The sequence below is a fragment of the Natrix helvetica genome, assembly GCF_964273705.1.
Source record: "Natrix helvetica genome assembly, chromosome: 1".
Taxonomy (NCBI): Eukaryota; Metazoa; Chordata; class Lepidosauria; order Squamata; family Natricidae; genus Natrix; species Natrix helvetica.
This window is the reverse complement of record NC_138548.1, coordinates 203,527,595-203,539,850: the sequence shown is the minus strand read 5'-3', so window position 1 is coordinate 203,539,850 and position 12,256 is coordinate 203,527,595. Positions and strand designations below refer to the sequence as shown.

The 12,256-nt window shown below is 37.6% G+C and overlaps 1 protein-coding gene across 1 annotated transcript in view; it reads left to right on the top strand.

Annotated features, from left to right (window-relative positions):
• The window catches only part of ELK1 (ETS transcription factor ELK1), a 29,580-nt gene that overhangs the window by 8,981 nt on the left and 8,343 nt on the right, over positions 1-12,256 (top strand). The window contains exon 4 of the mRNA XM_081950991.1: positions 6,808-7,221. Coding sequence (XP_081807117.1) covers positions 6,808-7,221 — 414 coding nt within the window. The remainder of the gene's footprint in view (positions 1-6,807; positions 7,222-12,256) is intronic.

The following is a 12,256-nucleotide window of genomic DNA, read 5'->3' as shown; positions in this document are numbered from 1 at the left end:
AATGGCTTCTTTTGTGACGTGCTAAAAACCTCTCTCCTCGGGGAGGTCCCGCTTGAGACAGAGACATGGGTATTCCCATGGGAATGGGAATTTTATTTTTGCGAATGCTGGATGATAAGGGTAGTTTGGGAACATGTAATTTTTTTTTCAAAGTAAACCTGTAGAAAAAAACTGAAAAACATTGGGATAAAGTGTTTATCCTGTAAAGAGTAGCCAGAGAATCAAATATTTATCATTTCCCCCCTTTCTGACAGGGAGTTATAGTGAAGCAAAGAGCTGCACGTTCTATGTGATATTACTGGGCATGCGGCTTCTGGTATTATTAACTATAGAATCTTCCTGCCTGTGGACTAAGGACATTGTTTTGCAGTGGTTCTGTTGGTAGATCAGTGGGCAGTTCCAATCAGTGGTGGGGAAGAAGGTATCTGCTTGGTGGTCACTTCCTTGTGGGATGCTGGAGGAGTCAGTCTAGCCCTCTTGCTATTTAATATGTGTGAAACTGCTGGGAGAGTCTCTCCACAATAGACTGATGATACTCAGCTTTATAGTATCCGGGCCTCATTGGAGATTTTGAATAAAATTTCTTCCACTGTTTGAAGATGTTTGGTTATCTTGATGGAATGAAACAGGTAGAAAGTGAGCCTTAACAATCAGGTTAAGTTACTTAGCAAGACTTAGTTGTATATTCTCCTCTGTCAATCTCCAGAACTCACAGCTATAACTGGATAGATTGTTGACTGTTGTGGCCAGGAGGGCGATTGGTGAGCCAATTATGGCCCTTCTGAAGTGGGAAGAGCTACCACAGTGATTCATTCCCTTTCCACCACAAGGTTATAAACTTCTGCAATGTGTTTTACATGGAGCTGCCTTTGAAAATCACTGAGAAAATACAGATAGTTCACAATGCAGTAGCATTTTGCTGACTGGCATACAGTAATTGCTATGATTACATCTATCTGGCATGTTGTGAGTTAGTAACTAGTAGATTTCTTAGTGCCATTCAAAGGTCTACTTATAAAATACATCTCCAGGGCCACCTATTCCAACCAAATGTGGAACCAGAGGTGGGTTGCTCCCAAACCAGTAGTGGTGATTTGCTCTGGGTCACAGAACCGGCAGTGATCCAGGCTGGCCACACCCCCGAAATGGTTCCTCGGTCTCTTCTGCTTCTGTGCATGTGCAGTACAATTTATAGTCAACTGTGCGTGGTGGGCGCTCAAGTGAGCGAAGCGAACTGATACCAACCAGTATAGGAACCCGCCCTTGTGTGGAACCCCGATGTAGTGCAGTAAGCGGAGTTGATCAGGGGTAGGATGGGATCCTACCGGTTTAACAACTGGCTCGCTGCGAGAATATACTTACCTTCTGGATTGCTGCTTGGGAAGGAAAACAGCTGAGGCGCAGCAATCCACTCTGCCGTGTAACTCAGCTAAGAAGATAGGTAGGTAAAGCGCTGGGCAGCTGGGCAGACCCACTTGCTTGTGGAAGCAAACTGGTTCGCTCCTTCAGAGCTACAGGTTTGCCCGAACTGGTAGAATCCCACCCTTGGAGTTGATGCCAGAAAATGCTGTTTCTCAATCACGGCACTAGTGGTTAACCCCCCTCCCCTCTAGAAACTAGGCTGGCCCCCTTGATAATAGTGCTTCAGAAATAAATGAAGACCAACCTTTTTTTCAAGGTGACTTTGGGGAATAATCGCTTGATATCTATAGCCGAATTTTATTTACGCTACAATTGTTGTTTTTATTGTGCTCTTTTTTTTTGTACTAATATATTTAATAAAATACAGCAGAATAATATTTTCCCAGTAGCTTGTGGACTACAGCTCCCAGAGTTCCTGGCTGCAGGGGGTGGGAATGGAGGGAGGTTTATTGTGCTCTTATTATGATACTATTTGCAGCTATGGATTAATTTTGCTACTTTATTATGTACGTTTATTGGGTTTTGGTGTCTTGCTATTAGCTGCATGAGTCTGGAAAGATTTGGTAACATGCAATTAATTGTGATGTATGAGTAATCTACAGTTAGATTCACAGTCTAAGTAAGACTAGTAGAAACTTAATAATTCAAGTCTTAACCATGGACCTAAGAATGATTAAGATAGCATCTAACAATATAGACAGTTCCAGAAGGTGGTTCAGGTCTGATAAATTGAATATTTCCAGATATCAAGGAACTCCTTTAGGTATCACTCCGAGTGTTCCAATCGTGATTGGTATAACAGCAGATTTCCTTTTCCATAAGTGTTCAGCGTCAAATTGCAAGTTGCAGAATTTCATTTTTTTTCTAATTGTTTTTCCTTAATCCTGGCATCATCCAGAATAGCAACATCAGTGAATCATATTTTTGTTTCTTCAATAATTGTTATATCAAGCATGTTATGAACAGGATGACTGTCTATTTGGATTTTAAAGTCCCGTAACATCTTAACCCTCTCATTTTCCAAAACCTTCTCAACTTCATGGCCCTGGTAATTTTTACTCCATTCAAAATCCAAACCTTTGGCAAAGATTCTAATCAATAATTCTGGCAACTTGGCCATGAGTTATAATTAGTTTGTGAAATTTTCCTGAAATCATTGATCAAATGGTCAATTGTTTCATCTTTTTTTTTTAACCAGAAAGATGACATTTGCTGTTGTTTGATACATGTTGAATTTCTACCTTGGTGCAGTTAATAGTCAAAACTTGTTCCTCAACCACTAAAATAAAGCCTTCCGTTTCTTTCTGCAATACCCCTGATCTTGTCCAACTACAGTATATGTGGGTTTTTTTAATCAGCTTTTCCTTCTATTTCCTTTAAGCATTAACCATGTATTGACTTGTTCTTCCAATTAACAAATTGTTCAATTCTATATTCTTTTCCATGTTGAGCCTTCACTTTTCTTGTTTTCAAGAGCTTTCCTTGAATGATTGCCTTCAACTACCAGTAATTTCTTCGCTTTTCTTAATTTAATCATTTAGGCCATGCTTTTCTTAGTTTGTTTCAAGTATAAAAGTTCTCTACCCCTTCAGCTCTTTGAAAATATAGTCGATCAGCATCACTTTTTGGGAGCAAAGTATGGCGTCTTGTCATTAATTTTCTTGTCTTTCAATCCAAGTTATCAAGTTCCATTTGAGTCCAATCAACTATTCTTTCTATGTGGCAAACAAGAAAAACTGCTCAGGTTTTAACTGCTTTCATGATATTTCCACCATTTTGTTTTGATTTCAAAAGTTTCTGAACTTGTTTGATGTAGAATGGATTTATTTATTTATTTATTTACTGAGCGCTTATAGACCACCCCCTCTCCCGCAAGGATCATTTCTTGGATTTGATTCTGTAATAAATTGGACACTTCCAAAATTCTCAAATATTTGTAGCCGCCTTCTGGTGCTATCGCCTTTATTAGATCTTCATTGTTAAGCTGCATTCATTGTGTTCAACAATTTTGCCTGACTTTATGACTATGGTTGCACACTTGTGGAGGCTTAATTGCATTCAAATATCTTTACTGAGGTCTTTTGTGCTTTTTAATATGGAAACAAGTTTAGCCTTTGCTTTTCATAATAGTTTAAAATCATCTATATATAATAAGTATGAAAATTTTTGGCCAATTCATACCCACAATTTGTCTTGCTTAAAATTATTGTCAGCAATTTTAGTACAAAATTGTACATTGATAGTACAAAAAGCAAAGGTGATAATGAGTCATCTTGGAAAATTTCATGTTTGATTTTGACATCTTCAAATTCTTCCCTGTTAGCCATCAGCTTCATTTGCCAAAATTTCATTGATGTGTTCATAAATTGCTGAACATTTCTGCTGATTCCAAAAATTTCGAGACATTGAGAATTGAATGTCTTTTTGCAGTCTATCCAAGTGTAAACATATTTGCTTTAATTCTTTAAAAGAATGTCAATCAATATCTAGTCCTTCGTTCCCTCAAATTCTTGGAGCACCCTTTTTTTTCTACGGGGAGTAAATCTTTTTTTTTCCAAATCACTATAGATTTGATTTGCATTTATGCCCATAAATAACTTGTATGTTATAGGCAAACAGGTGATGGATCTATAGTTTCTGGGCTTATTTCCATTCTCCTTTTCACTTTGTTTGTTTTCTGATGCTTCCAAAACCTTATTCATCTGGTCTGCCAATCTCAACCGTAGATTTGTCAGCGATTTTAGCCAGAATCTATGGCACTCATCTGGTCCAAGAGTTTTTGATCTTCTCTGATTGCTTTCATGCCATTTCTAAGTTATTGTAATGTCTTCCATATAAGTACTTTCACTGTGTTTTCATCTTGCTTAATCCATGTTGGATTCCTATTGCATTGTTTTCCTCACAAACCTTTCTAAAATTTTAGGATCTTTTCTTGTCAGGCTTTTCATTATTTGTCAGTCCTTTCCCATTTTCAAAGGTTTTAAAGCATTGATGTCAATTTGCTCTAAACTGCAAAATTTGTTGGAATATTCATATTCAATTGTCATATCTTTTGATCTTCTCTGCAATAACCATGACACTTTGTTTCAGTTGTTCTATATCCTCTGCAATTCCTTACTCTATAGATAATACTTCACACGCAAATTAGTTTTGATTTTCTTATTTTATATATATATTATATATAATATATACCGTACATTCAATTATTATGGTCCATTGCACAGTCAGCCATAAATTTAGATTGGATTTGGCATTTTTATCTACCTACTATTACTATTGTTCTTATTTGTTGAGAATTTTAGATAAGTTCTGGAGTCTTTCTCAAGGATTTTAAGAGCCGTAAGTGGCATTTAAACGGAGGCACCCTGAATGTGTTTTAATAGACAGTTAATTTTTTAAAAATATTTCATCACATATTAAAATGCTTTAAAATGCAGCTAGGGTTCTGTATTTTAAAATATTTTTCCATCTTGGTTTTAATGTGTTAGATATATCATGTGATGTTTTTCTTCTGCCTTATGACATTAAATTTGTGACTATCCATTAGCTAAATATGGAATTTATAGCTACCAACTATGGTCATGACCTTTTAATGTAGATGTTTTTAAAAGGGGAAATACCCTTTAAACAAAAACCTACAGAATCAAAAATTGCTTGTCCTAATTACCAGTTGATAGTGTTATTGGACATATATCCCCCTTGCAAACTTCTCCATTTGTTGTTGAGCAGTCTGCAGAATGCTGAATTAGACTAGCTTTTGTTGTGACCCACAGGGCTTTTCTTAAGTTCATACTAAAAAAAAACACCTTGTTATGGCAAAAGACCAATAAAGCAGTACAATACACAAAGGGTATAGAAGTATAAAACTATAATATAAAAAGCAAAGGAAGTTACTATGTAGGGAAAACAGGACCCATCATAGGAAATCCAGACCTAAGAAAGAATAGGGTTAAAATATGGTTTTAATTTATATTTTTACAAAAATTCACATATGTGCATTTGTGTGTATGTATATAAAAGTAATACAGAAAAGCAACTAAGTTTAACTCTAAATATATAAAGCAAGAAAGTATAAAAGCAGTTGCTGAAAGGAGTTTGAAACTGGCACACAAGGAAATGAAGAGCAAAAATGGAGAAGAGCTTTTTAAAACTTGCTTTATGTTTAAATTGTATATCACATATACAGAATGAACAATGACTCTCAAATAACTTTATAAACAACTAAGGATCAGAAAGTGGGGCTCTCGTTTTCTTTTTCTGTTTGTTTGCACCGTAAGGAACATGTTAACTAAAAGGGGTTGGCCAATATAGAAATGGCAATAGTTAGAATAATGGCTGGGATAATACATAGCCAGAAAAAGCTTATGAAGTGGATTTAGACTGGAGAACATATTTAGAAGAAGTTTGAGAAGAGAGAGAGAGAGAGGAGCAAGACAATAAAAAATAACTATGTATTTAGAATATAATCAATGACTACAGTCTCATATTGTGCTAAATTATGTGCTTAGAAATGGTGTGTTGACTAAGCATATTTCTGTGGCAGCATCATAGATTATGCTGTAATGTAAATCATGATTTTGAAATCGATTGGTTCATATAACATGCTAAGGTAAAACTCACATTGTATTTTAGGTTGATGTGGTAGCCTAGGTACTGTTGGACATAGCAAAAGAGCTTCTGACTAAAATTGCAACCAGTCTGCTAATAGCTTTTTGCTGGGATCCAGTTTTCTTTAACAGAAGCCTTTCCTGAACCCGGTGCCCTCCAGATGTATTGAAACTGCAATTTTCAGAATCCCCAGCCTATACAGACAGTGACTGTCCTGGCTTGGAATTTTAGGAACTTTATTTCTGGCACATATGAAGGACGCCAGATTGGGGGAAATGGTTTTGTAGGGACAAAATATTTCCAAATGCCTCAGGAGAGGATGTTTCATGGCCATGACCGTCAGAGAGCAGTTTCATGACCATCTTGAAATAATCTGACAGTGTTTTGAAAGAAAGGGAATGTATGGCCAACCTGAAAGATACATTTTATGAAACCTCAGTTTTAAGGAAAACAGAGCAAACAAATTAGTCCCAGATCAGTAGACCAAGAGTGAGTCTTGATTTTTATTTTTATTTTTTTATTTTACAAAAGGACCGGTTATTAGCAGAGAACTCGGGAAGAAAACTGAACTGTGCCTGAAACTAGTCTACAGTACCAAACGAATCATTTGAGCAAAGTTAGGCTCTGAGGTTTATTTTTGGGACTTCCCCTGTAAACAGCAATTAACTTCCAAACCAAGTAAACTGGTTCTGCTTTGTTTAGGAGACACTCTTTGATCTCCCAAATCTTCTCCTGGTAGCATCACTTTTATCATCTCTGTTTTCTGTCTCCATCCAGGTCATAGTGGAGCCCATTCCTTTGGAGACTCCTGTCCTTGATGAGAAGGTGCTAGTGAAAGTGGAGGAGAACCTGGACCTTGACGAAGAGGCAGCTGCTCTGATGGTTTTAATGGATGGTGGAGTGAAGGAAGAGGCAGCTTCTCCTGAGAAGTCTTCTCCGGAGAAGGAATCTGTGGAGGCCGATCTGCAACAAGACGGAGAGAGGCTACTGAAGAAGGAAGCCCAGTTATCTCCCAGCCTGGTGTCTGTTTCTCTTGAGGGGCAGCCACAGAAGGGCAAGAAGCCTAAGGTCTTGGAGCTTCCTTCATTGCCAACTCAAGAGAAAGTGAATGCAGCTGTTAACAGCCTCCTGGCGCCGGGCGGGACGGGAAGCACCTTGACACCAACCACAGTTATTTCCTCCCATGCACTGGTGAGACCATACTTTTCAGTAGGTTTACTGGATTTTGATCCGTTCCCACAAACTAAGGATGCAACTGGGGATTCCTTTCCAAAGTTAAAGGGATCTGGTTTTCATTGTGGATGCATCTAATTTGAGCGGGATGTTTACTGTTTCCTTGGAGTGCCAGGCAGAAAAACCTATCACACTGTTTCTTTGGGTTTGGGTGGAGATTAGTTGTAGTATTTAAGACACAGGCAATAAATGCGAAGTAATGAGTAAAAAGAATTAAAGGCATGAGATAATAGAGAAGAAAAGAACATATAACTAATTCTAATTTACTGTTCACTTTTGGAGTGAGGGGTGTGCCTTCGAGTCAGTGTTGACTCCTGGCGACTGCCTGAACATATCCTGCAGTATTCTTGGCAAGATTTCAGAAGTGGGTTTGCTTTTGCCCCCCCCCCCCTCCTAAAGTTGAGAGTAGCCCAAGGTCATCCAACTGGCTTTTTTGTCTAAGGCAGGATTAGAACTCACAGTCTCTTGTTTTCTACCCCAATAACTACTGCGCCAAACTGCTCCATCCATTCACTACGCCTCTTAATACTGTTCTTTCCTTACAGTCTATCCTTGCTTCCACCGCATCCATGCCCTGATTCGTACATTGTCTTTTGTTTTTAAAACTTCTCATCTCTCTCTTTTTAAGAATCTCATCAATTCCGTCTTACCCTGAATCTCATATTTCCTTTTCCACTTGATCCAGTCACTCTTCTTGGGCACATCTTTCTTAATCCCACCTGCCTATCAAAATTCCCCCCTCCCCCTACTGTAATATTCTCTATATAGTTCTTCAGTTTCTTCTATCATCGCCACCATACATATAGCCGTCTGTCTACTATCCACTTCATGGCTAGTCTTGGCATATAATTTGGCTTAGTTATTTAAATTACCTGACTGCTTAGAGAGGCATGCCAAACTGGGGAAGAGGTGTGTTTCTACTGAAATTTCAATGAGAATATCGGTCTCTTCTCAGAAATTAAGAGAGCGCTATTCCTATGGCAAAAACTTTTTTAAAACATTACATGAATTCCATCCCCCATAAGAAAAGGAAAAAGCCTACTTACCGGGTGATTCAGCTTGCCATGGTAAGCACTCAGTGAACATACAGAAATAACACAAATGAGTACCTTGTCCTACCTTACTCTGCTATATGTTGAGAAAAGTGATTGATGGTTGCTTTTACTATTGATAGACAATACTGGGTGGGTGAGGAAAGGTAGCAGAGAACCCACCAATCATTGCCCTAAAACAGTGTTTCTCAAACTTGGCGACTTTAAGTCCTGTGGACTTCAACTCCCAGAATCCCCCAGCCAGCATAGCTGGCTGGGGAATTCTGGGAGTTGAAGTCCACAGGACTTAAAGTCGCCAAGTTTGAGAAACACTGCCCTAAAACAACGTCACATTAAACTGCAGGTAGGCTTTGAAGGAAACATGTCAACATACTTCCAATTCAGGAATGGTAGGAAAGCACATTAATATAGCTGATTCATGCTCTCTATGTGACCAAACCACCTCATTGTACTTCTTTAACATGGGCACTTAACTTCTGCATTCCTCATACATCCTTTCATCACTTGTTCATTCCCAGCCGTACCTCTTTTTGTACACTTGCACACTTCTTATGTATCTTATTTTCCACTGCACTCAAAATACTATTATATTTCTTCTGACATTTCCAACACTCATATAATAGAGTGTGCAGAATCATGTTTTTGTACATAACCGTTTCACTTCTTTTTATAAACATTCATTTCTTGCAGCTGACCATATATTTCCCATTACTTTTCCAAAAATTCCATCTATTTCCCCATATTGGTAAACACTCACTAAATGTATGCATTTATTTAGTTGCTCTTTATGTATGAATTGCATATGGTTATTTCATTGTCCCAGTGTCACATACCATGTAACATAATTGCAAATAGTCTCAGGCCAGTAAATGGAATTATCTGCATACAAAAGGACATGCATATTCATTTCTCTGACTAGCACATCTATAATATCACCACAACCATTTATTAACTTATTGCATTTCTGACCCACTTTCCCTCCCGCCACATCGCCGCTGGCTCCAGGTACAACATCAGATATTCTCTTGCTCTGTTCTTGGTGTTGGAATGATTCAGGAAGCATGTAATATATTTTACTTGTATGCCACACCTGTTGCATTCAGCAGCCTTACTTCAATTCCACATTCTTGGAAAACATTCCACACTTGGCACTTGTTTATCTTACATTTTTTTCTCAATTAATACATTTGAGTTAAGACTTTCTCATGTTCATATATTTATCAGGGATCTGCCCAACAGCAAAAACCTGAATCCTCATGTTTGATGTGCATTCCTCCTAAATTAACAAAGCCTATGTTGACAAAACTGTACTCTTGTGCCAGCATGTTGACAAAATTGCATTTGCTGCCAGTAAATGGTGCTGTCCTTACAGCTTTAATGTGGGACCCTTTAAAGGCATCAATTGATCCATTCTCTGGTTTTGTTTTTCTTTCTAGTAACCAGCATTATGTACCTGAAGGGAGGTGGGGATGGTGGGGAAACTACAATCACTTTCCTTAAGGTGTGCATTGATTGGTAACTTGAGTTACTTTTCAAGTTCCCCAAGTGGGAATTCACTGCTGTAGTGTAGATCATGCGCGAAGCGAATTCTGGACACATTTTTAGGGGTCTTCTAGAATAGCAGAACAACTGTGGCCCCTACTCAAAAAAATAATGCCAAGGAAACAGGTTACATGTGAGAATCAGTGCAGGCTGAACCCTAGGCATGTTGGAACAATTTTCTCTGGTTTTATCTCGTGCAGCCTGTCTGTTGGACATATTTTTTTTAAACAAGCTTTTAATTTATGCAATTATCTTTTATTCTCTTTGTATGTTATACTCTATACATCTTTATCTCATCCCCATTTTTGCCAGAATAATTCTCTGAGCAATTTCTCTTATTCAACTTCTTTCAGTTCATAACTTCACCAAGCATCTTTTTTTTTTTCATACTTTCCCTTCTATACCCTTTGGAATGCAACTTTTTTTCTCCCTCTTCCAAGCGGTTATCATGCCCTCTTTTCTCATGCCCCCTTTCTATTTGTTCTGTTGGGAGGCTAAGCTAATATTTTTCATACATTTTTTTTTCATATCGTTTACTTTTCCTGCAATTGTTCTTTCACTGGCATTTCCCCGAAGATCTACTCTTAATAATGATCCCTATCTAGGTTTTTCATCAGGTTTTTTTAATTTATCCCTATTCCATGATAGTTATAATACTACATATGTCTTTTAAACAGATACTTCCCAGTTATCTTTCTGATGTATTCCTGGGTCTCCTAACAGCCCAATCACATTTTTGTACTCTCATTTTATTTCTATCTATCCACACATCCATGTCCCTCTTAGAATAATTCCCCACCCCCATCACATCCATTCAGAATGTTGCACAATTTTCATCAAACTCATCCCTGACTCTTTTCTATTGATTTCCAAATCAGTAGAGGATAAGATGTCTCTTCCATATTGTGAATTCCTGATTTCACAGATCTCCAAAAGAGTGTAAAAATTCATTCTTCTGGATGTACGCTTTAGCCATTTTGTTCATAATTAAGCCTACATTTTCATATACCTCCATGTATGCAGCAACTCCAGTCCACAAGACCAGATCACCTTCATTCATATCCATTACATCCTTCCCATTTTTCTTGATTTCATACAAAAAGTGTATCAGTTTTTCGTTCATTCATTTCATAAAACTTTTTATCATTTACTTCTCTTACATGCCAAGTTGAAATCTTCTATGTGCCGTTGACCACATATTGCAAATAAATTCTATCAGGCTAGTTTTGGGTGAACTGTTATACCCCAATTTAGAGGCTCAGTGGATTGGATTGGTGTAAAAAACTTATAAATTACAAAAAAAAAGTGATTACTACATGAATAGTAGTATTGACCTCTGCCACTAATCAAGGCATTCACACAATACTTCTTAGTAAGATGCTTACTGCACTTCACCTGGGCCACCCGTAGTATTGCCTGCTGAAAAGAAAGTTTGGCAATAATTTAATCCGTATATCACATGTGCAGCCAAAATCCATTTTTATCCCCAGACATGTTCATGTTCTCTTCTCTGCAAGCTTGGCAATCTTGTAAGTCAGCATACATGAAATGTATATACAGTGTGACATTCTCTTGTTTTAACAGCAGGTTCCGCTGAGTTTTAAGCTGTTCCTCAAACCTGGGATAGAACCTGGAGGTGCTTTCCTAACTGCAAGGAGCAAACTTGATTTGAATAGATTGCTTAAAACTTCTTTGAAGAAGATGATGATGATGATGATGATGATGATGATGATGATGATGATGATGATGATGATGATGATATACTTTATTCATTAAACATGAAACTCAGTCAACTGACTATTCAAAAGTGCATCACAAATACCATTAACTGGTGCTAATGTTTGATACGGGTTGCTGCCAGTGTCCTAGGTATCAACCAAGTATCTTCTTAAAATGTATGATGTTCCGAATAGCACAGTATTTGCAATTCCAGTGGTTTTATTGCAGGAAGCTGCAATTTCTTGATGTGTTTTATAAAATTCTTGGACATGGTACCAAGTGCCCCGATGACAATGGGTGTCACTGGTTTTTTTTATATGCTTTATTCATTAAACATGAAACTCAATCAACTGAACATTCAAAAGTGCAAATAAATCACAAATACCATTGTCTGGTGCTAATGGTTGATACGGGTTGATGCAAGAATCCTAAGTATCAACCAAGTACCTTCTTAAAATATACGATGTTCCAAGTAGTGCAGTTCTTTGCAGTTCCACTGGTGTTATTGCAGGAAGCTGCAGTTTGTTGATGTATCTTATAAAATGTTTGGATGTGGTACCATGGTTGTTTTTTATTATTATTATTATTTCATTATCATCAATATCTAAAAGCTATACCTGTACAGTAGGACAACTAGGGCCTTCAGGATCAGCTCTCCTTCCTGAATACCAGCAATTGAT